At 46.4% G+C, this 25147-nt stretch overlaps 1 protein-coding gene across 1 annotated transcript; it reads left to right on the top strand.

The window, feature by feature from the left end:
• Positions 1-13768: 13768 nt before the first annotated feature.
• Positions 13769-23395, top strand: LOC308593074 (lymphocyte antigen 6E-like). The gene is made up of 3 exons (XM_081205303.1): positions 13769-13929; positions 20646-20765; positions 22848-23395. The coding sequence occupies exons 1-3, from the start codon at positions 13878-13880 to the stop codon at positions 23054-23056; spliced, it is 381 nt and encodes a 126-aa protein (XP_081061429.1). The 5' UTR covers positions 13769-13877; the 3' UTR covers positions 23057-23395.
• Positions 23396-25147: the final 1752 nt, after the last annotated feature.

The raw sequence follows: 25147 nt of genomic DNA, 5'->3' as shown, positions 1-25147 counted from the left end.
CCACCTGAAAGATACCAGGCAACATGTGCGTGGGCAAAATTCGCACAGTGTGATTCTGGGAGTGTTGAAGGGGTTCAACAGGTGCCTGGGAAAGATGCCGAGAAGGGGCACAAGGCAAAGGGGAAGGTGTTGAACTCAAAAGGGTCTTGTCAGAATGGGCGGCAAAGGGGGGTGTTGGGGTTGGAACTTAACAGGTTAAGTTGTTCCCATGATGCCACACCATTCTGACGTCAGCTTTCGAAGCTGGGAGGAGATTGGGAGGAGTTAGCCATTCTCACTCTATGCTGTGAGGGGAAAGGAGCAGTCTTATAATGGCTGCAAGCAGTTCCGGTTTTTCCGGAGTTTTGTTGGAATAAACTACTGTAAATAGACAAACCTGTACTGTGTGTGTTTGTCTGGAAGCTAAACCAAACTACGAGACAGTTTTACACCACTGTGTGAAACTCTGCTGAGGCGTGACTGAGAGCTACGCAACGGAAGTGTGCCGGGCGGCCATAAATCGCTGATTGAGGATCGCAAATCAATTAGCGAGAGTCACGGCTGGACAATAAAGTCCAAGAGTTCCCTTTCTCTCTTCTGGTTTTTCTTCTTCTAGCTGTTCCCCATCCAGTGTTTCCCAGCTTCTTCCTTCTGAACTGTGCCCCTCTGCAAACCGCTGTTCCAAATCTATACTGTCCTCCTGCTCCTGGGAAGATTCAGGATCAGGATCAGGGTGGAGGGAAGGATCCTACCATTCTTCCTCAGTGCTGCCCTCCTCAGCATGGTCCCTGACACACAAGGTCACAGAAAAGACCCCACCCAATACATTGTTCTTTTAATAAAAAAGAAATCTCCAGACGGGCATCACTTAAAGGCAATGCTAATTATGAAGGCAGACAAGCCACCATTGAATGTTTTGCACCCAGTGCCGCAGGTGAAGCTGGGTGTGTGTTTGGTGCAAGGATTTGTCTAGGATAGAAAACAGAGGAAGATGGAAAGGAATTGCTGAAACAATTAACAGAAGTGGAATACAAAAAGGGAGGTGTGAGGTCGTTGAAATAAGTGAATGAAAGATAAGATATTGAAATTGTTTGATGTGTTTTAAATGGTTTTTGTTTTGTTTTGTTAGTTTAATGTGTTAGTGTTATGTAGTGTTTTTGTATTGTATTGTATTGTTCTCTTTCTTTCTTTCTTTCTTTCTTTCTTTCTTTCTTTGTAGTGTTTAAATTGTTGGAAAAGTAATAAATATTGGTTTTTTTTTTTAAAAAAAGGATTTGTCATTGCCCGAAATCCAAGGTGACTGACCTGAAGAAGCTGAGCAAGACAGGCCGGTCAGAGGATGATGCTATCAGAGACAAAGTAGAGAGATCTCATGTGTAGGCAGACAGTTCCTTGGCTGCTATTGAGAATGGGAACTTTGGCTTTGCACAGAGAGAAGGAAATGTCCTTTAGAAGGGACTCGTTCATCAGAAGATGACATTTCCTCCTCCTTATTCCATTCATGTTTCCGCCTCGCCTCCGAGGAACTCAGGATGACACCTCTGGTTCTTGTCCTCACAATAACCCTATGGATATAGGTCAGGCTGAGTGTCTCCCCCAAAGTCACCCAGTGAGTTTCAGGGCTGAATGGGGATTTGAACCACACTGGATTTCTCATGCCTTGGTGTGATGGCCTGGGGCTCGGACTGGGACTCGGAAACAGAGGAGACTCAGTCCGCACCGGATCCTTTGCCTCAAGCATCACCTGAACCAAGTCTGGGGCCTGATCCTGAAGAGTCCCAGTCTGCACAGGTTCCCCTGCAACAAACCCCAGCTGGGCTGAGTCAGGGGCCTGAGCCTGCCCTGGCTCCAGATGCGGGGATGACCTAGTTGCCTCCAGCTGGGCCATCACTTACAGCTGCTCCACTACCAGCTTGGTCAGGAGAGGCTGAGGCGGCCCCTGGGTCTAGTAACCCACTGACGTCTCCCGAGCTGCAGAGACTCAGGTCTGAGAGAAGGAGAGACCTGAGTACTCGCAGGAGGAGTGCTCGCCTTCAGGTGAGACAGGGAGGTGAGTCGCCGGGGGATCAGGACCGGCCGTTACCCCAACAAAGATAAAAGGCTGTCGGACCCCGACCCAGGTAGTGGGAGCAACATTGCTGTATGCCAGATCCTGCCTGAGATCCTGTACTTGTCCTTGCCTGGTTTCCTGCCTCGTGTCCTGCCTTGGCCCTGTCAGACTGACTCCCAGTGGAACCTTCTGATTCTGGACAGGTCCTGGACCACATTTCACGGGTTACCCCGGGGCCCAGCACACTTGGATTGTGGCTCAGAACTACAATACCTCAAGGCCTGCCTCTCTCCATATGAGCCTAGACCCTGAGACCATCCCCTGAGCCCTTCTTTGTGTGCTTCCGCCATGAGAGGTCCAGAGGGTGGCAACACAAGAACAGGGCCTTTTCTGCAGTGGCCCCCCGTCTGCGGAATGCTCTTGCCAGGGAGGTTTAGCTGGTACCTTCATTATACAACTTTAGTCGCCAGGCAATAATGTTCCTCTTGACCCAGGCCTTTGGTTGGTTGTCATCCTATACTCTTTTAAATGTGTTTGTTAGGGGGAAGGTTATTAGTTTGGTTTGTTCTTGTTATGTATTCTGTGTTTGTATCTTGTAGTTTCATGCTGTGAACTGCCTTGAGTTCTATGGATGAAGGCCGGTATACAAATTTATTAAATAATAATATTACTGGTATGCCCCGCAGAGGACCTTAAGGTCCATGAATAACCATAGTTTAGAGGTCCCGGGCCATAAGGAAGTCAGACTATCCTCCACTAGGGCCAGGGCCTTCTCAGTGATGGCTCCGACCTGGTGGAATGCTCTGTCCCATGAGACTAGGGCTCTTGAGCATTTAACCTCCCTCCGTCGGGCCTGTAAGACAGAGCTATTCCACCTGGCCTTTAATTTGAATTCAGCCTGATCTTTTATTTCCCTTCTCTTCCCTCCCCCTCCCCTTTTATGAAGATTACCCGCTCTGAGACCCCACAGCTAATTCTCCCCTGGCCTCCTCGCTGGCCCAAATAGGACCAATTCAGCCACCTAGCCCTGTGGATTATCTAATTGATTTTTGGTTTTTATTGTTATTCATGTTTTTATACTGTACTTTATGCTGCTTTTATAATTAAGTGTTTTAAAGTGTTTTAAATTTGTTGTTAGCCGCCCTGAGCCCGGGTTTTGAACCGGGAAGGGTGGGGTATAAATAAAAATTTATTATTATTATTATTATTAATAATAATTTGTTCTAGGGACATGGGGGGGGCAGGGATTTTGGGAATGCGCAAGTCTGTGTGTGTTGACTATACAGAGAGTTGCTTGCCAGAGGCAAAAATATTGGGCATTGCACATTCAGGACCTCAGAGGAACTGTGAGGAATGAGTCTATGCTTGTTCTCTCTGTCATTTCGACATCAGTGGAAATCAATACGGCTTGGTTTCTGGATTAAGGATGATGAGCTTTGCTCTGGCCAACAATAGGCGTGAAGGTGACATGGGAAAGGGTACAGGGGTGCTGACTTGCCCTCAATATTTTTTGGGGGGGCTGGGCCCCCAGCTTCAAAATATTGAGAGGGCTGGAACCCCTTGCACCCCATATATCTGGTGCCGCTAGAAGAGTGAGTGTGGCCAAGACCGGATTTAGGTTTCATGAGGCCCTAAGCCAACCTAGCAGTTCGAAAGCACGTCAAAGTGCAAGTAGATAAATAGGTACCACTCTGGTGGGAAGGTAAACGGCGTCTCCGTTCGCTGCTCTGAAGCGGCTTAGTCATGCTGCCCACATGACCTGGAAGCTGTACACCGGCTCCCTCGGCCAATAAAGCGAGATGAGTGCCGCAACCCCAGAGTCGGCCACGACTGGACCTAATGGTCAGGGGTCCCTTTACCTTTACCCTTAAGCTACTGAAGATAATGCGGCCCTTTCTATGTCCAGCTTTCCTTTGTCAACAACAAATTGTCGCTTTTTTGTGTGTTGAATATGCGCTATATGGTAATTTATGGACCTAATAGGTATCTAAAGCCATTTATCTAAAATATCTAAAATATTTATTTTATGAAAGTAATTGTTGAACTGAAGTACAATTAAGAAGTAGTATATTAATAGTGAAATTTTTGCCCCCCCCCAAGAGAGTGGGGCCCTAAGCTTAGCTTGTTTAGCTTATACGTAAATCTGGCACTGAGTGTGGCCTTTGAATCATAGACTTGTCAAGTTGGAAGCGATCCAATGGGTCATCTCGCCCAACCAATTGCAGCTAAACCACAAGCCAGTAATTTGCGTGGCAATTACCGTCTAAATATTACACCTCCACCTCCTTCGTTCTGCCCGGACACTGAGGTCCAGTGCCAAGGGCTTTCTGGCAGTTCCCTCACTACGAGAAGCCAAGTTACATGGAACCAGGCAGAGGGCCTTCCCGGTAGTGGCTCCTGCCCTGTGGAACGCCCTCCCACCAGATGTCAAAGAGAACAACAACTACCAGCCTTTAGAAGACATCTGAAGGCAGCCCTGTTTAGGGAAGCTTTTAATGTTTAATAGGTTATTGTATCTTAGTGTTCTGTTGGAAGCCGCCCAGAGTGGCTGGGGAAATCCAGCCAAATGGGCGGGGTATAAATAATAAATTATTATTTATTATCATTATTACACATTTTGCACCATATTCAAAGGACTCTAACCTCTAGTCTTGGAGCGAAGAGGAGAAACAGGCTTGAAACAAATGTCATCCTGCGGTTTGATTTCCACAACTGTGCGAAAGGTAGTCATGAGGTCCTGGAAGTGGGGGGAAAGGGCAGTGTCTTCAAGTCTGGGGTCTCTAAGCCGTCTGTTCAGAAAACCTACCAGCTCTGTGTGGGGGGGCCGCAAGAAAATCAGAGCTGGGGAATCCCAGTTCATGGATGCAACAGGAATGTGGGGAAGGAAAGGTTTAGATTTCTTGCGCACTGGGGATGGTTTTTGGGGAAATCCAGCCCTATAAAAAAATCCAGCTGTGCTGGAATGGAACTGGAACCAGACAGCTGGCAGCAGCGGCGGAGCAAGCCAAACAGGTGCCCAGGGCAGGGCGCATGCCCTGTGCCCAGGGGTGGGGCTAGCCGCTGCAGGGCAGGGCCAGCTGGGGCAGGACAATCCGTGGGGCCTCTGAGGAGTCTGTCTGCCTCCTGTCACTCAGCCCCCCTACAGCTGAGGGGGAGGTGGCAGGTGGACCGTTTGGGGCACCACGGAGCCTGTGGGTGCCCAAGCCACCATGTCACTTTCAGTAGAGATAATAATAATAATAATAATAATAATAATAATAATAATAATAATAATAATAATAAATTTTATTTATACACCGCCCTCCCCGGCCAGAGCTGGGCTCAGAGCGGCTAACACCAGTAAAATTACAGTGGTACCTCAGGTTAAGTACTTAATTCGTTCCGGAGGTCCGTTCTTAACCTGAAACTGTTCTTAACCTGAAGCACCACTTTAGCTAATGGGGCCTCCTGCTGCTGCCGGAGCACGATTTCTGTTCTCATCCTGAAGCAAAGTTCTTAACCTGAAGCACTATTTCTGGGTTAGCGGAGTGTGGAACCTGAAGCATATGTAACCCGAGGTACCACTGTACAGTAAAAACATAATAGGGGAAAAAAACCACCAATTTAAAGTACAATTTAAAATGTAGCTTCATTTTAATAGTAGCCCATAGATCAAAACCATAAGGGAAGGGCAACATGAGGGTCAGACTGAGTCCAAACCAAAGGCCAGGCGGAACAGCTCTGTCTTGCAGGCCCTGCGGAAAGATGTCAAGTCCTGCAGGGCCCTGGTCTCTTGGGACAGAGCGTTCCACCAAGTCGGGGCCAGTACTGAAAAGGCCCTGGCCCGAGTTGAGACCAATCTAGCCACCTTGTGACCTGGGACCTCCAAAATGTTGTCATTTGTGGACCTTAAGGTCTCCCATGGGGCATACCAGATGCATGGCTCGGGCACGCTACAGGCCCGGCCGTGAGTGCCACCCGACATTTTGTCACCCCCCTCAGTGGTGACACCCGGGTCAAACCACCCCTCCTTCCTCCGCCCCTGGCTGGCAGTCAAGATCAAAAAGGATGCAGGGCAGCTTTTAAATTAATTTCAGGATGAAATGCCACTGAGAGCCTCAGGCTGGCAACTCATCCCTTCGGAATGAGAGTGTCAAGGCTTAAAGTTGTTCTACTAAGGATAGGGTAGAACATGACAATGGGTGTATATGAATGTGTGTACCTTGCAAAGGATGGTTACTCCCACACATTTCAAAACTGACACCACGTGTTTCATGGGAATTGGTGTTTCTTGTGTGTAAACCTCCAGCCGTTCCCAACTGCTTGGGGTGGTTGCGTCTTTCCCCGGCTGAGCAGCCCTCCTGCGCTGCTGCTCAGTCGCTGGCAGAATCCGTCAGTGGGTGTCTCCTAAATTTCCTCCAGCATAAGAGTTCCTTAACGGACAACCTTCACCTCGCCTCCCTGCGCGGAAGCCTTCTGCGCAGAGTGGGCGTGCCAAGCGGTGGTCCTCCACTCTCCTCACTGACTTCACTGGAAGAGTCTCGGAGCCTCCCCTTCGAAGTGCTCTCTGCCTCTCCCTTCTTCCTGGTGTCACCGGGACTTCTTTCCCCAGAGGACGTTCTCTCTCTTCCCTTACTAGTCCCCTCTCCTGCAGAATCTGGGAGCCTAGCCTCTCCTCTCTGCTCCGATGTCAGTTCCCTGACAACGTGTCTGTGTTTAACCACAACAGATGTAATGCTCTCCCCAGGGAGGCATGCCTGACACCATCTTTGCCAAGTTTTTGGTGCTCAACAAAGACTTTTCTCTTTCCCTGGGCTTTCGGCTCATCATCAGGCTCTTATAGGCCCTAAGGAAGTCACATTATCCTCCCCCAGGGCCAGGGCCTTTTCAGTGATGGCTCCGACCTGGTGGAATGCTCTGTCCCAGGAGACCAGGCCCCTGCAGGATTTAACCTCCTTCCGCAGGGCCTGTAAGACAGAACTATTCCACCTGGCCTTTAATTTGAATTCAGCCTGATCTTTTATTTCCCTTCTTTTCCCTCCCCCTCCCCTTTTATGAAGATTACCCACTCTGGGATCCCACAGCTAATTCTCCCCTGGTCTCCTCACTGGCCCAAATAGGACTAACTTAGCCAGCTAGCCCTGGGGATCATCTAATGTTTATTGGATGGATTTCCCTCCTAAGTTGATTTTTGAATTCTGAATTTATTGTTATTCACGTTTCATAGTGTATTTTATGCTGTTTTTTGTAGCATCAATTAAGTGTTTTAAATTTGTTGTTAGCCGCCCCTGAGCCCGGTTTTCTGAACCGGGAAGGGCGGGGTATAAATAAAAAATTATTATTTATCAGAAAGGTGGTATCGTGGTCTCTCATAGTGGAGCTATAGCGCTGCCTTTGTCCCTTAGCTGTCTTTTTATCCTTTCATTGTATTGCTGTGTTAATTAGCTTTTTATTGTTGTGGAAACGTCTCTCTCGGAAGGTTGTGGACTTTCCTTCCTTGGAGGTTTTTAAGAAGAAGAAGAAGAAGAAGAAGAAGAGTTTGGATTTGATATCCCGCCTTTCACTCCCCTTCAGGAGTCTCAAAGCGGCAAACATTCTCCTTTCCCTTCCTCCCCCACAACAAACACTCTGTGGGGTGAGTGGGGCTGAGAGACTTCAAAGAAGTGTGACTGGCCCAAGGTCACCCAGCAGCTGCATGTGGAGGAGTGGAGACGCGAACCCGGTTCCCCAGATTATGAGTCTACCGCTCTTAACCACTACACCACACTGCCTCTCACAGAGGTTGGATGGCCATCTGTCATGGATGCTGTAGCTGAGATTCCCGCATTGCAGGGGCTTCAACTAGATGACCCTAAGGGTCCCTTCCAGCTCTACGATGCTTTGATTCTAACTACAAATCCCATCATCCACCAGGCTAAGGAAGGCTGCCATGTACTGATCCTTTTGGGAAGTGACTGCTAAACACTGGGAAGAAGGATATTCTATCCCTGTAAGCTGCTCCTTCCTTTGACAGCAGTTGCTAAATGTAGTGATGTATGGAAGTGAGAGCTGGACCATAAAGAATTGATGCTTTTGAATTCTGGTGCTGGAGGAGACTCTGGAGAGTCCCACGGACTGCAAGAAGATCAAACCTCTCCATTCTGAAGGAAATCAGTCCTGAGTGCTCACTGGAAGGACAGATCCTGAAGCTGAGGCTCCAAGACTTTGGCCACCTCATGAGAAGAGAAGACTCCCTGGAAAAGACGCTGATGTTGGGGAAGATGGAGGGCACAAGGAGAAGGGGACGACAGAGGATGAGATGGTGGGACAGTGTTCTCGAAGCTACGAACATGAGTTTGACCAAACTGCGGGAGGCAGTGGAAGACAGGAGTGCCTGGCGTGCTCTGGTCCAGGGGGTCATGAAGAGTCGGACACGACTAAATGACTAAACAACAACATGTTAGGCTGAAGGGTCTGTAGTGCTGTTACGGTAAAATCTGGGTGCGGGGCTACTTTGCCACCCAGCTTGTCGGACTAGGTCCGTGGGTCCCTGCGGAAGAAAATGAGCTCAGCCGGAGACAGGAGCAAACTGCAGAAGATCCAAGTTTATTGCGCAACAGGTTCAAGGCGAGATTGAACAGCGAGAAAGGGGTGACATGAACTTTTGAAATTTCCCTCCATGTCCCAGAATACAGTGCAAAATACATCCCAGTTACATCATGAATACATTAAGAAGAGGTTGGGTCACACAGGATTAACATATGGAGGAGGGAGGGGGGAATATGCAGAGCTGGAGATATGTGCAGATAAGCACATCCTGAGTACCTGATGAGAAGACAATGGTCCATGTATGCATGGTCTGCCACCTGGCCTTGCCCGGAGGAAAGGCTTGGCAGAGTGGTTTGACAGGATTAGGGTCTTGACACCTTGCTTGAGGGATTATGGAGGACAGGGGAGGTGTCACGGAGTCCTAGAGAAATTGAGCAAATTGGCACGTTGATTTTCTATGAATTTTATAGATTTTAGTCCCTTTTGACATTGACAATTGGAAATAAATGGATATATTGTAGCGAAGAAGGAGGTGAAGAAGACATGCCCCCCTTCCGTATCAAGTGCAAAACATTTGGACCACTTCCCCTTATTCATCCCCTCCCATTTTCATCTACCACCCTGAAACCGCTTGATTTGTTCCAAAACAAAAGTGTCCTTTTCGTTTTAATTTATGAGGAACCATGAGATTCCCATGAGGCACCATGAAGTGATTCTTCCATATTAATAAGAGCACACACGGAACATTTGCAAATGTGGAATCCAACACAGATACCAACATATATAATTTCATTCCTTGCATAACCAGTCTCTGGCACATGATCTGGCACACGAAGAACAATTCATCCTCTTATTCGAGGCTGACGTAACCTGTTTGTAGCCATCAAGGCTTCCACTGGTGAGAAAACCAGTCCTGGAACTCTCTGTTTTCCCAACAAGTGAAACTTGGAAATCAGGGAGTCAAATGAATGTGAAGAAACCAGTCCTCACTTCCGGGCTCCAGGACTTCATTGTGGCGTTAAATGTCCAGTTTGTTCCTAGAATTACTTTTAAATGGAAGGATTAGAAAATAGCCACTGTGGTACAGTGGTCAGCGTGTTGAACTATGACCGCAGAGACTCAGATTCAAATCCCTGCTCAGTCAGGAAACTCGCCTGGGGAATCAGGCATGGTGAGGTAGAAGGATCTACTCTGACGTTGTTGTTGTTTAGTCATTTAGTCGTGCCTGACTCTTCATGACCCCATGGACCAGAGCACGCCAGGCACTCCTGTCTTCCACTGCCTCCCGCAGTTTAGTCAAACTCATGTTTGTAGCTTCGAGAACACTGTCCAACCATCTCATCCTCTGTCGTCCTCTTCTTCTTGTGCCCTCGATCTTTTCCCAACATCAGGGAGTCTTCTCTTCTCATGAGGTGGCCAAAGTATTGGAGCCTCAGCTTCAGGATCTGTCCTTCCAGTGAGCACTCAGGGCTGATTTCCTTCAGAATGGAGAGGTTTGATCTTCTTGCAGTCCATGGGACTCTCAAGAGTCTCCTCCATCACCAGAATTCAAAAGCATCAATTCTTCAGCGATCAGCCTTCTTTATGGTCCAGCTCTCACTTCCATACATCACTACTGGGAAAACCATGGCTTTAACTATACGGACCTTTGTCAACAAGGTGATGTCTCTGCTTTTTAAGATGCTGTCTAGGTTTGTCATTGCTTTTCTCCCAAGAAGCAGATGTCTTTTAATTTTGTGACTGCTATCACCATCTGCAGTGATCATGGAGCCCAAGAAAGTAAAATCTCTCACTGCCTCCATTTCTTCCCCTTCTATTTGCCAGGAGGTGATGGGACCAGTGGCCATGATCTTTGTTTTTTTGATGTTGAGCTTCAGACAATATTTTGCGCTCTCCTCTTTCACCCTCATTAAAAGGTTCTTTAATTCCTCCTCACTTTCTGCCATCAAGGTTGTGTCATCTGCATATCTGAGGTTGTTGATATTTCTTCCGGCAATCTTAATTCCGGCTAGGGATTCATCCAGCCCAGCCTTTCGCATGATGAATTCTGCATATAAGTTAAATAAGCAGGGAGAAAATATACAGCCTTGTCGTACTCCTTTCCCAGTTTTGAACCAATCAGTTGTTCCATATCCAGTTCTAACTGTAGCTTCTTGTCCCACATAGAGATTTCTCAGGAGACATGAGGTGATCAGGCACTCCCATTTCTTTAAGAACTTGCCATAGTTTGTAGGGCGATCCAAAGTGAATCTGGTCAGGATTATAAATACCTGTGGGCTAACAATGAGAAATAGTGGGAGCACCAGGCACACAATCTAATCACGACACATTGGATCGGAGTTCCCCCAAATCTCTCTGAATTACCTTATATTTGCGTTCCTGTAAGGTAACAGGAAACATCAACAAGAAACATCAACAACCTCACAAAGAGTCGGACAAGACTAACAACAACAACAACAACAACAACAACAACAACAACAACAACAACAAAAGGTAACAGGCCCTTACTCAGTCCTGATCACCTGGAAGTAGAGATGGGCGAATCTATCAAGCTTCTCATTTTTCCAATCTCAAATTTTGTTCTCCACATTTTCACAGCAGGCTGATGATGATGATGATGGTGATGATGATGAAATACAATCTTCATAACAATTCACAAGCATTTTAGTGTGAATTTTTCCTATTATACGCATTTTCATATGTGGTTTTTTCACCAGTGTACATACTTGCACGATGAATTTTCATTATGCATTTTTGTATGTTTTTTTCACGCACACCTTACTCTAGTACATTCATTTTAGCACATAGCTGCATTGCAAAATTCGGGGAACTGAGAATTTCGAAGGACACCTGTGTTTTGGTTCATGTATTGTTTCAGGAAGTGCAAATGTGGTCAATTCTGCTTTAAAGGCAAACGGAACTGAATTCCTCCCACAGTCCTATAAGGGAGCCCCAGGTGCCTACAGATGAATGTGTGCAGCCCATCTTTGCAAATATACAGTAGTATTTGAGGGTGTTCTAAACATACATCTAAATGCCCCAAATTTCTGTGTTTTAGGGTTCTGTTTGTTGCAATAATGCTGCTCTTCCAATTTCCCTCCTCCCCAAGGCTGGGTATTCCATTTGCTGGTGTGACATTTTGTTCCATTCTTTACTCAGAGCATTTGTACCCTGCTCTTCAGCCAAGCCGATTCCCCAGAACAGATTAAAAGGTAAAGGGACCCCTGACCATTAGGTCCAGTCGTGGCCGACTCTGGGGTTGTGGCGCTCATCTTGCTTTATTGGCCGAGGGAGCCGGCGTACAGCTTCCGGGTCATGTGGCCAGCATGACTAAGCCGCTTCTGGCGAACCGGAGCAGCACACGGAAATGCCGTTTACCTTCCCGCCGGAGCGGTACCTATTTATCTACTTGCACTTTGATGTGCTTTCGAACTGCTAGGTTGGCAGGAGCAGGGACCGAGCAACGGGAACTCACCCCATTGCAGGGATTCGAACCACTGACCTTCTGATCGACAAGTCCTAGGCTCTGTGGTTTAACCCAAAGCGCCACCCATGTCCCTTCAGATTACATGCAACTGAAACAAGACAGTCAAGAACAGAGGTCGGCAAACTCAATCAGAGGATGGGCCGGTCGACGTGCCGTCCACTGGAGAATGCGCGCTCTTTCGGGTCGGAGGAGCGCCCATGCGCATGCGTCCATGCTATTTCGGGCGCTTCTCTGTCCCACACACGCTATTTCTGGTGCACATCCGGGTCGGAGGAGTGCCAGTGTGCATGCGCACAGGCACCATCAACCCAGAAGTTGGTATCCATGCTGCGCCACACCACAGTGCGCCACAGTGTGCTGCACCTGTAAAAGCAGGTGGGGGTGGGGGTGGGAGGGGTTGCCATGGGCCGGTTAGACAAACCTCACAGACAGCTACCAGCCCATGGGCCTTAGGTTGCCAACCCCTGGTCAAGAACGTCTACCACTTGGAAGATTGGGAAAGGTTGTGGAAGAAAGGGGTTAAGTTTACTGCATGTATGGTTCTAAAGGAAAACATTATGAAAATGATGTATGTTGCTGTTGTTTAGTCGTTTAGTCATGTCCGACTCGTTGTGACTCCATGGACCAGAGCACACCAGGCACTTCTGTCTTCCACTGCCTCCTGCAGTTTGGTCAAACTCAGGCTGGTAGCTTCGAGAACACTGTCCCACCATCTCGTCCTCTGAGGTCCCCTTCTCCTTGCGCCCTCCATCTTTCCCAACATCAGGGTCTTTTCCAGGGAGTCTTCTCTTCTCATGAGGTGGCCAAAGTCTTGGAGCCTCAGCTTCAGGATCTGTCCTTCCAGGGAGCACTCAGGGCTGATTTCCTTCAGAATGGAGAGGTTGGATCTTCTTGCAGTCCATGGGACTCTCAAGAGTCTCCTCCAGCACCAGAATTCAAAATTGCCTAAAAAAGATGTTAGATTGTTTTTGTATGCCACAACTGCAGCGAGAATTTTACTTGCCCAAAATTGGAAACCGCAGGAAATACCAACAGTGGAAGATTGGCAGATGAAGATGCTGGTCTTTTTGGAGCCAGCCAACCTTACTGGAAGAATCTGCGATCAGAAAGAGGAGGAACATCAAGAAGAAAGGAAGAAATTTAAGGAATATTTAGTAAAATATAAGAATATAACATTAGTGGAAATACTTGCAAGTACTACATTTGGTTTAGGATTAAATTATGTTGAATGGTGTAAGATGATGGATTGAGAATATTGTGAAAAGAAAGGAAGTTAGTAATTTGAACAAGTTAATTTTATTAGAAAGAGGATATTGGAAAGTTGCTAAAATGAGATTTAATGAAAATCAGTTAGGAAGGATTTGAGGAAGTCACCCAATAATGGAATGCAATTTGGATTTTTAACTGTAAGAAGCTTTGAATGTATGTATGTTTTTTTATTTGTTTGTTTGTTATTTTGTGTTGTGTTAAATTTGGAAAATTAATAAAAAAAAATGAAGAAGAAAAAAGAACATCTACCACTGAGAGTTTCCAGGGATCTTCTGCAGGCAGATCTCCTGCTCCAGACCTGAAGCCTCTCCCCTTTGAGGTTGTCACCTACATGTGAACTCCTCCCTCTCTTTCTCTCTCTCCTGCATAATGATGAATTGCCTTTGGTGATCTCACAGGCCCACACCCATTCCCACATGGACCAACTCCTATGCTCATTCCTCAGCCAAGTGTGTCCCTCCCCGTCCTCAGCTTCTTGAACCCTAAAATTATGGTGACCATGGCAACAAAAGTCAAACACCTCAGGGGTGTATATAACCCTAGTGGCCAGCAGTCTGGGATACAGTTCCACAGATCACTGCAAAGATGAAGACTCTGCTGGTTGCCTTGCTGGTGGCGATCTTATGCGCCGGAAAAGGTAAGGCACATTTCTCACCTTTGCTTAGGAAAAGAGCTGCAGAAAAGGACGGGAGACTTGGAGACTCATAGAATCGCAAGACTGTAGGGTTGGGATGGATGCGAAGCACTATCTAGTCATCTAGCATAAGATGTAAGCATCAGAGCATTATAATCTCAGGGCTGTGGGTTTGAGCCCCACACTGGGTGGAAGCATTGCAGGGCACGATCCTAGATGACTAGATAATCCTCGTGGTCCTTCCAACTCTACAATTCTGCAATCTAAAAGGGGGACTCTAATATGATGCTCAGACCAGTGACTAGTGTTTAATACTAAATGCCCCATTAAAAACCCCACACCTAAGTTTCTAACACCATGGAGAGGTTTTTATTGAAGATTTATGAATGTATAAGAGGAGCCCTGCTGGCTCATATCTATGATCCATTTGATCTATCATCCTGTTTCTGTTAGTTCCCAGCCAGATGTTTTCAGGAAAGAGGGCACGAAGGCAACAGCTGTTGTCCCACCTCAGCCAACGGCATCTTGAGGTATACTGCGCTAACTCTGGGGGTTCCATTTGGCCAGTGGAATTGTAGAAATTAATTAAGCATTGGTGCAAAGAAGTTTTGTTTCCTCTTTTTTCGTCCCGTCTGTCTGATGGTGGAGGGTTTAGAGAGGGCAAGTCAGATGAGGGAAGGTGGAAGGGACTGTGTGAATGAAGGCTTGTGTGAGTAGCCTTTCAGAAACGTCTAAAAGGTGATGGGAGAAGAAGCGACCACATCCCACTCAAACAAAAGATATGCAATAGACTATTGGATTAAATAACAGAAAAGCAGGTTTAGGTTGTCCCTAGCCCAGCTGAATGTTGTAAGATTCTTATCCCTGCAGAAAAGTTTCCTAAGAAAGGTTGGCTCACCCAGACACGCTTCAGATACACAAGGTGTACCTGTGGCAGGAACAAGTATCTGCCTAATGCACCGTCATGCTCTCCCCTGCTCCTGCGCATAGAACATGTTACGTGATCTGACATTAGTGTACGGAAAGCTGTGTATATGAACAATCTGCCTAGGCGTTCCAGCCACCCTGCAGGTTTTTTGCATCAGAAAGATTGTAAGGGTGGACAATTCACATACAGGTATGGCTCTCTGTCTGTGGATGTTGAACGGCACGCATTTTGCACAGTGTGCCGAAAAGTTGCACAGGAGAATGAAATTTCTCAAGACATGCATAGCTTTTATTCTGGGCCCTTCAGGAGCCTTCATGCTGGGCCCTTTAGGAGGAAAATGGGGAAAATTAGGGATGTGATATTTTTGGATAATATGTTTTGTTCAAATTTCTAATAAAAATTTATTTTAAAAAATATTTGAGGTCCCATCCTCCAAATTACAATCCAATAGGATTGTAAGACTATAGCTGGGAAGGGGTGGGGACACACGAGGGGACTAGATTGAAACCAAACAAACAGTAAACAAAGGAAGAGATTTGGGTTGAAAAACTGCCCCTCTGGGCTTCCTGTTTCCTGTGCGCCAGGGGGTGGACCCCTCTCCCAATGCCGCAGGAGACAGACAGACAGAGATAATCAGATAATGATGAGGGAATTGCATTTTCTGCCTTTCTCTTTGGTTGCAAGAGGAATCTGGCTCTCCCCCTTTGTTTGGCTGTCCGGCACTCGCTTCCCCATGGCATGCGAGTACAGACAAAGGCACTGGGTGCATGGAACACTCTGGCTGCCGCGACCCCCTGATCCCATTCCTGGAAGCACAGGTTATCCTACTAATTGGGTTTTTAAAATTGGAGTAAACCACAGGCATGTGATAGAGATGATGAGATAAGAAACTGCGAAAACAACCCAGCTACAAGGATTTTAAAGGTTTGGCTTGAGAGGGGATTTCATTCGGTGAAAGAAATGAGGGGCACACGGCTTGCTTATATTAAAGTTTTTCTCTACATTTATGATATGGCAACCCTCCCAGGAATGCAAGTTAAAAACCCCCACATCTGTAAAAGCGAGGATAGAAGAAATTGGAATATAAATATTTAAGAAAACTGGAACTGCGTGTGTGAGAGAAAGGAACTGAGAGAGAAGGGGGGAAAACATTACGCTTTGAAAATATGGAGCAAAGTTTTCCCTAACATCTGTTATCCACAAAAGAATGCTTTTTAAGATAAGGATAATTGACCATAAATCAGTGGCAGGGAAGAAAGGAGTCTATCAGCTGCAGGAATAGAAGCTACGTGAAGTCTGGATTCAGACCATTATTTCTAGGCTGGAGAAATGGCGAAGATGGCTTGTTTACTGGGAGCCAAATCATGGGATGAAGCAATGCAGTGACTCTGGAAACTGTGAGATAACTGCTTCTCTCGAGGCGTGTCGGGAACCATCACCAGTTGTAGGAATGAAGGCTATAACATCATATATGGATAGGAAAATATCATGGGCGTGGGAACTATCACATGCAGGAAAGAATAAGGATTACACTTAGAGTTCCTCACTTGAAACTTTATAAATTACCTAATATACCAACACAAATGAAACCACAAGATTGGAGCTGTTATATAAGGGATTATTATATCTGAATGGAATGTAATGGAATTATTTGGAAGGCAGAAAAAATGTAGAAGAACGAAGCCATCAAATCTAGCACATGGAGAGTTTAATACAAATTAAACTGTATAATTTGACATTTGAATAATTGGCATTAATAATTGTATTAACTGGATAAAATTGAGGCTGTTATATAATGAGGCTGGATATAATGAGGCTGTTATTGGAATGATATTGGAAAATCAATGAAAACATATTTAGAAAACGAAAAAGAAAAACCGCCCCTCCATTTTGCCAACATGTCAGGGGCACAGGGCTGTGAAACAAACCATTGGTCATATTTGGCTTTGTGACGTCCACCACATTGCTTACAAGCTGTCACCAGGAAGCCTATTCAGAATGAAGGCAAAGTTTCCTGTCCTCACTCGGATTTGGCTTCCTTGGTCCATCGCAACTTCTCACAGAATCCTTCAGCTGCAGGGCGGTGCGAGATAAGGTCTAGGTGGCAGGTTGCCCCGTACATTTTAATAAAAGCCAGAAAGAATTACAAACCGAGAGCTGTAATCCTGTGGGAATTGAGGTGGGCAGAACCTTGCTCTGTGAACATGGCAATACTTGAGAATAAATATGCAATGAAGTGTGCTTTGTGGGAGCGGCCTGGCCTGTTTGTCTCCTACTTTTCTGCGGTCGTTCGCTGGGTGCGTAGAGCAGCCTTTGTGCTGGGTGGGGCTGATGATAGACATAGTACAAAACATCAGGAAGGCATCAGACTGGAAAAGCCTGCTTTGCTTTATTATTATAATTCTTATAATCATTATTGCTATTATAATATAATAATAATAATAATAACAATAATTTATTATTTATACCCCGCCCATCTGGCTGAGTCTCCCCAGCCACTCTGGGCGGCTCCCAATCAAGTATTAAAAACAATACAGCGTTAAATATTAAAAACTTCCCTAAACAGGGCTGCCTTCAGATGTCTTTTAAAGATAGGATAGCTACATATTTCCTTCACATCTGAAGGGAGGGTGTTCCACAGGGTGGGCGCCACTACCGAGAAGGCCCTCTGCCTGGTTCCCTGTAACCTCACTTCTCACAGGGAGGGAACCGCCAAAGGTCCTCGACGCTGGACTTCAGTGTCCGGGCTGAACGATGGGGGTGGAGACGCTCCTTCAGGTATACTGGACCGAGGCCGTTTAGGGCTTTCAAGGTCAGCACCAACACTTTGAATTGTGCTCGGAAACGTACTGGGAGCCAATGAAGATCTCTCAGAACTGGTGTTATGTGGTCCCGGCGGCCACTCCCAGTCACAAGTCTAGCTGCCGCATTCTGGATTAATTGCAGTTTCTGGGTCGCCTTCAAAGGTAGCCCCATTTAGAGCACGTTGCAGTAGTCCAAGCGGGAGATAACTAGAGCATGCACCACTCTGGTGAGACAGTCCGCGGGCAGAGAGGGTCTCATCCTGCGTACCAGATGGAGCTGGTAGACAGCTGCCCTGGACACAGAATTAACCTGCACCTCCATGGACAGCTGTGAGTCCAAAATGACTCCCAGGATGCGCACCTGGTCCTTCAGGGGCACAGTTACCCCATTCAGGACCAGGGAATCCCCCACACCTGCCCTATTATAATAATGATTGGAAGCCTTCAGAAGTCAAATATTTCCATTTGCAAGTCAATTCAACACTGGCCATTTTGTATTTCAGCAGAATCTTGGCTAGGTTGCAAATTAATGGATCACTTTACCCAGCCAGATGGGTGGGGTATAAGTAATAAAACTATTAAAATTATTACTGTCATTTTTCCTGACTAAGGAAACATCCCCCAACCCTTTTTTGTCTCCTAGTCCTGCTCTTTTGCTAGGAGGTGTGTTGTGTGCAAGTCCCAGCAACAGAGGTGTTGCCAGTGAAACTGCTCTGCCTTGAGGGCATCTCAGTAGGCTGTCTGTTTGCCAAATTGCTTGGCATCTTACCACCAAGAGGTTGCAACGCCCATGCCGTAATTTGCGCTTAATGAAGGCTTTGGAGATGTGCAGAGCAGAATGTCAACAAGGTCCTTATCTATGCATCTAGATTTCCACAGCGCATTGCATAGAACCCTACAATGTACACCTCTAAGGCTGGTGGCTGGAGGAATCCCAGAATCGTAGACTTGGGACCCAATGGGTCATCTAGTCCAACCCCCTGCAATGCGGGAATACCAGCGAAAGAATCCCTGACAGGTGACCACACAACCTCTGTTGAAAAAGGAAGGAGAGTCTACCACCTTCTAGCTCAGGGGTCAGCAACCTTTTCCAGCCGTGAGCCAGTCTACCGTCTCTCAGACCATGTGGTGGGCCAGACTATATTTTTTTTTGGGGGGGGGAATAAACAAATTCTTATTCCCCACAAATAACCTGAAGGAGCGTCTCCACCTCCATCATTCTGCCTGGACACTGAGGTCCAGCCCTGATGGCCTTCTGGCGGTTCCCTTGCTGCAAGAAGCCAAGTTACAGGAAACCAGGCAGAGGGCCTTCTCGGTGGTGTCACCCGCCCTGTGGAACACCCTCCTACCAGATGTCAAAGAGAAAAATAACTACCAACCTTTAAAAGACATCTAAAGGCAGCCCTGTTTAGGGAAGCTTTTAATGTTTAATAGGTTATTGTATTTTAGTGTTTTGTTGGAAGCCACCCAGAGTGGCTGGGGAAACCCAGCCAGATGGGCGGGGTACAAATAATAAATTATTATTATTATTATTATTATTATTATTATTATTATTATTATTATTACCCAGAGATGCATTTTAAATAAAAGCACACATTCTACTCATGTAAAAACACACCGATTCCCAGACCGTCCGTGGGCTGGATTGAGAAGGCGATTGGGCTGGATCCGGCCCCCGGGCCTTAGGTTGCCAGATGGGTGGGGTATGAATTATAAAAGAATAATAATAATAATGCAAGCAGTTGACCTGCTTTCTCATTGATGCTTCTTAGTGTGTTGTTGTTTTCATGGCTGCTCAGAGGTAAACTCTGGTCTTAATAGCCTCATTCAGAACCTCCTTCTTAGAAGGAAATGTGCTTTGCGCTACTTACTTCAAAATGTGTTAAGCCAGTCCAGCTCTGTTTGGGGGTGCCCTTGTGTTAGAAGTAAAAATCCTGCTCCTTATGGGGCAACCCAGTCAGATGGGTGGGGTACAAATTATAAAAGTCATAATCACTGTGGTCTAAACCAGTGTTCCCCAACCTTGGGCCTCCAGCTGTTTTTGGACTACAACTCCCATCATCCCTCGCTAGCAAGACCAGTGGTCAAGGATGATGGGAATTGTAGTCCAAAAACAGCTGGAGGCCCAAGGTTGGGGAACACTGGTCTAAACCACTGAGCTTGCTGATCAGAAGGTCGGCGGTTCGAATCCCTGCGACGGGATGAGCTCCTGTTGCTTTGTCCCAGCTCCTGCCAACCTAGCAGTTCGAAAGCATGCAAAAAAAGTGCAAGTAGATAAATAGGTTCCCCTCCGGCGGGAAGGTAAACGGCATTTCCATGCGCTGCTCTGGTTTCAGTGTTCCGTTGTGCCAGAAGCGGTTTAGTCCTGCTGGCCACATGACCCAGGAAAACTGTCTGTGGACAAATGCCGGCTCACTCGGCCTGTAAAGCAAGATGAGCGCCGCAACCCCAGAGTCGTTTGCGACTGGACTTAACTGTTAGGAGTCCTTTACCATAATAATATTCAAACAGTCCTCTAACCAGGAAACACCTGCCCCAATAGAACAGTCTGAATTTGGTCTCTGGAAGATCTTCATCCTCTGGTTTGGGTGAACCTCAGGATTCAGAATGTGGGAGCAACCACTTCTCCATGGGACCTTGAGAAAAACACCTGGGCATTCTATCCGATGAGGATCTCTCAGTTAATTTTGGAGGTATCCATACCTCTAAGGTGCCAATGTGGAACCTGTGGTCTTCCAGATGTTGAATGACAGCTCCTGCTATCTCTGACCTATGACTACGCTGGCTGGGACTGATGGGAGTTGAGGTGAAACAGTATCTGGAAGAGCAAAGTGTTCCTCGCTCCCTGCTCCAAGGCGTGTTGCTTTGCCCCAAGGTGCTCACAGCCTTGAAGGTCACAGCCAGACTGAGACAAACGTTGATTGACGTTCACCTGGGAGAGAGATGCCTTTGCTTGACATTTGCTTCTCTCTTTTCTTTCCGCACAGCCCACGCCTTTTTTTGCTACAGGTGTGAAAACGAGCCTTCCAACTGGAACTGTATGAAGGCAGTTAAGTGTGCAGAACAGGACCAGTTCTGTACCACCATCACTTCCACTTCAGGATCGGGTAGGTAGCAAACCTTTATTATATTCTCTCTGAAGCTACAGTTGCTGAGCGTGAGGTGAAGCCCTATCCCGCAAGGTCGCTAGCCAAGGGCACTGGCAGTTATGACAGATCACTCTTCTTCCTAGGCTGGGTGAAAAAAGGGAGAAAACAGGTTACTGACTGGGACAGAGTGGCGTTTGCAGCTATTGTTAAAGTTGCAAAAAACAAAGAGCAGGGGACTGAGGGAGGGAGGATTTTTTTGTAACAACATTGGTATACCAGCTCCACTCAAGGCATGACGGATAGCAGCAGCAACCGAGAAAACACAGCCACAACATTTTACAAAGACAGGAAGAAAGAATAGGGACAGAATAAATGTCACACACAAGAAGAACAATGATATAGTATGAGGTCTTCACTTATAAATTGTTGAATGTGTTAACACAAATAGAAGTTATATACAGTGGTACCTCGGGTTACATATGCTTCAGGTTACATACGCTTCAGGTTACAGACTCTGCTAAAATATTACCTTGGGTTAAGATCTTTGCTTCAGGATGAGAACAGAAATTGTGCGGCGGCGGCACAGCGACAGCAGGAGGCCCATGAGCTAAAGTGGTGCTTCAGGTTAAGAACAGTTTCAGGTTAAGAACAGACTTCCAGAACGAATTAAGTTCTTAACCCGAGGTACCACTGTATATTGCAGCTGTTGCATAAGGGATTACTAACACCCTCCCACCAGATGTCAAAGAGAACAACATTTACCAGACATTTAGAAGACATCTGAAGGCAGTCCTGTTTAGGGAAGCTTTTAATGTTTGACGGACTACTGTATTTTAATATTTTGTTGGAAGCCGCCCAGAGTGGCTGGGGAAACCCAGCCAGATGGGTGGGGTGTAAATAAATGATGATGATGATGATGACTGGAATGTAAGTGAAATCATTAAGATTTTGGAACGCAGAAACAAAGTAAATAATCAAACCATCAATTCTAGCATGCGGGGGGGGGGGGGACCTAAATTATATAATTTGGCATTTGTATGATTTGTATTAGGAATTGTATTATAATCTGGCAATGTTATAATGAGGCTATTATTGGATTATTGTAATTGGAAAACTAATAAAAATTATAACCAAAAAGAAAGAAAGCTAGCTGTCACCTATAGCCCATCTGCAAGCTCCAAACCCAGCTCCCATTGCTCTGTCCTAGCTCCTGCAAACCTAGCAGTTTGAAAGCACACCAGCGCAAGTAGATTAATAGGTACTGCTGCGGCGGGAAGGTAAACGGGGTTTCTGTGCGCTCTGGTTTCCATCACGGTGTCCTGTTGTGCCAGAAGCGTTTTAGTCCTGCTGGCCACATGACCCGGAAAGCTGTCTGTGGACAAACATCGGCTCCCTTGGCCTGAAAGCGAGATGAGCACTGCAACCCCCTAGTTGTCTTTGAGTGGACTTAACCGTCCAGGGGTCCTTTACCTTTTACCTAGTAAAAGGGGACCCCTGACCATTAGGTCCAGTTGTGGCCGAATCTGGGGTTGCAGCGCTCATCTTGCTTTATTGGCCAAGGGAGCCGGCGTACAGCTTCCGGGTCATGTGGCCAGCATGACTAAGCCGCTTCTGGCGAACCAGAGCAGCACACGGAAACGCCGTTTACCTTCCTGCCGGAGTGGTACCTATTTATGTACTTGCACTTTGACGTGCTTTCGAACTGCTAGGTGGGCAGGAGCAGGGACCAAGCAACGGGAGCTCACCCTGTCGTGGGGATTTGAACTGCCGACCTTCTGATCGGCAAGTCCTAGGCTCTGTGGTTTAACCCACAGCGCCACGCGCCAAATAAGCAAATAAAATCCCCAAACGACAGTTTGAAATGTCGTGACTTAAAACTCAGGGAGCATCCTCACGGTCTTTATTTTAACGATGGTCTCCAGACATTTTGCTGGGCGTGGAAAGACCGAGCAACGGGAACTCCCCCTGTTGCGGGGATTTGAACCGCCGACCTTCTGATCGGCAAGTCCCAGGCTCTGTGGTTTAAACCACAGCGCCAACCGCGTCCCTTACCTTTTACCTACCCGTGTATAATCACCCCCTTTCATTCCTGTCCTCCAGGCAAGAACGCCGTGTACCAGCTTAGCAAGAGATGCACTCCTACCTGCACGGAGAACTTCATTGACACAGGCCTGACGAGTGTTTCGACCAAGTGTTGCAGCCATTCCCTCTGCAATATCAGCGGGGCCACCAGTGTCAAAACCAGCGGCCTGCTGACGGCCGTGGGCGTCCTGGCCAGTTTCTTCTACATCTTCCAGTCCCTCTTGTGAGGAGGCTCTGCGGAGCAAAGGTCACAGTTCTCCTATCCAAAACTGTCAAATGTCGCTCCCCTTTCCCTTGTTCGAGATCAAGAATCCCATTGTGGACAGCAAACGCCACCCCACGGAAGCATCGCGGAAGAGCTTGCTCACCTGGTTCATTGCCCTGAATGCTAAAATTCCTGACTTCTTGCTTGGTATTGCAGAGTGTGGAGTTCTCTCCACCTGCCCAGAAACCTCTCGCCCCTTTTTGGTGCTGCGAGGCACCATCTTCTCCTCCCCAGTCCCTCGACAAAGCGGCTGATGAGTCTTCTCCTCCATTTGGCCCCCCCAAAAAGCCTCAGGTCATTCCCAGACAACACTGGTTTGCACAGAGTTTGGTTTCCGACTGGTTTGCACAGAGTTTGGTTTTGTACAACCTTTGCCATTCCCAGACAACCCACGTGCAAAATCAGTTTGCACAAAGTTTCGGAGGAAGTTAAATAATATCAGGTGTTTGCTAAGCATTTGTGGCACAGGGGAGATCACAAGAAATTGCATCAAGCAAATGCCATCTCATACGTTCCTTTATCATTCCCCATTGCTTCCCTTATTGCAGGGAGTCCCAAGGGGGGGGGGCAGATTGGTTGCACAAACCAATTTTTATTTTTCTGCCGGAGTTTTCTTTTATGTTAGAAGAGCAAAAGGCTGGAAGAAGCCGCAGGTCTTGGTGAGCTCAGAGCAGGTCTGCAGCACCGGCTCAAGCTGGTTCCACGATCACTTTTCCTAATTTCCCCAGGCATTCAAAGAAGTCTATTTTTTAAAAAAATGTGTGTATGTATTTTGGGTGGTGAGATCTCTAATTTAAAAACAGAAACAGAGGCTGTGCCAAGCTACAGTTCCTGGGGATTTCATTAGAACTGAGATCTTTTGATCTTAAAAAAATCTAACAAATAAATTAAATAAAAATAAACCAGCCTTATAGTAACTGGACCAGGCCAGCCCCATTGATTGGCTGGGCACAAGATCAGAAGCTGGGATTGGCATTTGTCGGGTGGAGAGAAGGCAGAAGCAAAGGGAGTCATCAGCTGATGGAGGTGGAAGGTACATGTACCAAACAGGATGTTTTTAAAAGTCTCTCCCACTTTGCACCTTCCTCCACATTTGATGCTCTGTTCTGCTCTTTCGCGCCTGTGATTTGTAAAGCTGGAGCGCATGTTAATAAAGTTTTGCCATTTAAGATCTGCAGCCTCAGTCGTCATTGATTTTCTGTTTCAGTAGCCATGACAATGTTATAAACTGAAGAATAGAATAATAGAATTGGGTCACTGGGTTATTGCTTTTGGTCTTGCTGTGAACCAAAAGTCTCCAAATGAATCTGAACTTCAATGTCTAAAATCCCTGGTAGAGGACAAGGATCCTGAGATCACGTTAAAGGCAGCCAAATTCTGTGCAATTGCCATAAAACTTAGGGAACAAGCTGTGCTATCATAATGATTAAGGTTTTAAATTATAATTTTAGGTTATATGTTAATGACTAAGTTTTAATTTAATTTTATATATTTTTTAAACTGTTGCTATATCTAACTGCAAATTCAAATGTATCCCTGTCATGTTCTATGACTACCTTGGTATTGTATGTGGGCTGGAACTGGTCTGTGACCGAAATAATAAATTCAAATATTCTGTTTCAGTAACCATGACAATATTATAAACTGAAGAATAGAATAATAGAATTGGGTTATTGGGTTATTGCTTTTGGTCTTGCTGTGAACCAGCCTGAGACCTCTGGACATAGGGTGGTGTATAAGTTGAATAAATAATAAATAATAAAAATAATTGCAGAGTTGGAAGAGATCCCCAAAGGTCATCTAGTACAACCCCCACTCCAATGAAGGAATCACAGCTAAAGAATCCCTGACAGATGGCCATCCAACCTCTGTTGAAAAAACTCCAGTGAAGGAGATTCCACGACCTGCTGAGGAAGTCCCTTCCACTGTGGAACAGTTCTCACTGCCCAGAAACTTCTTCCTAATGTTTAGTCGGAATCTCCTTTATTGTAATTTGAATCCGTGACTTGTGTCAGACGGCAGAGGAAACAACCCCACAGCAGGCTGCCAGGAA

Source organism: Podarcis bocagei (genome assembly GCF_964188305.1).
Source record: "Podarcis bocagei genome assembly, chromosome: 8".
NCBI lineage: Eukaryota > Metazoa > Chordata > Lepidosauria > Squamata > Lacertidae > Podarcis > Podarcis bocagei.
This window is presented reverse-complemented; position numbering and strand designations above follow the sequence as displayed.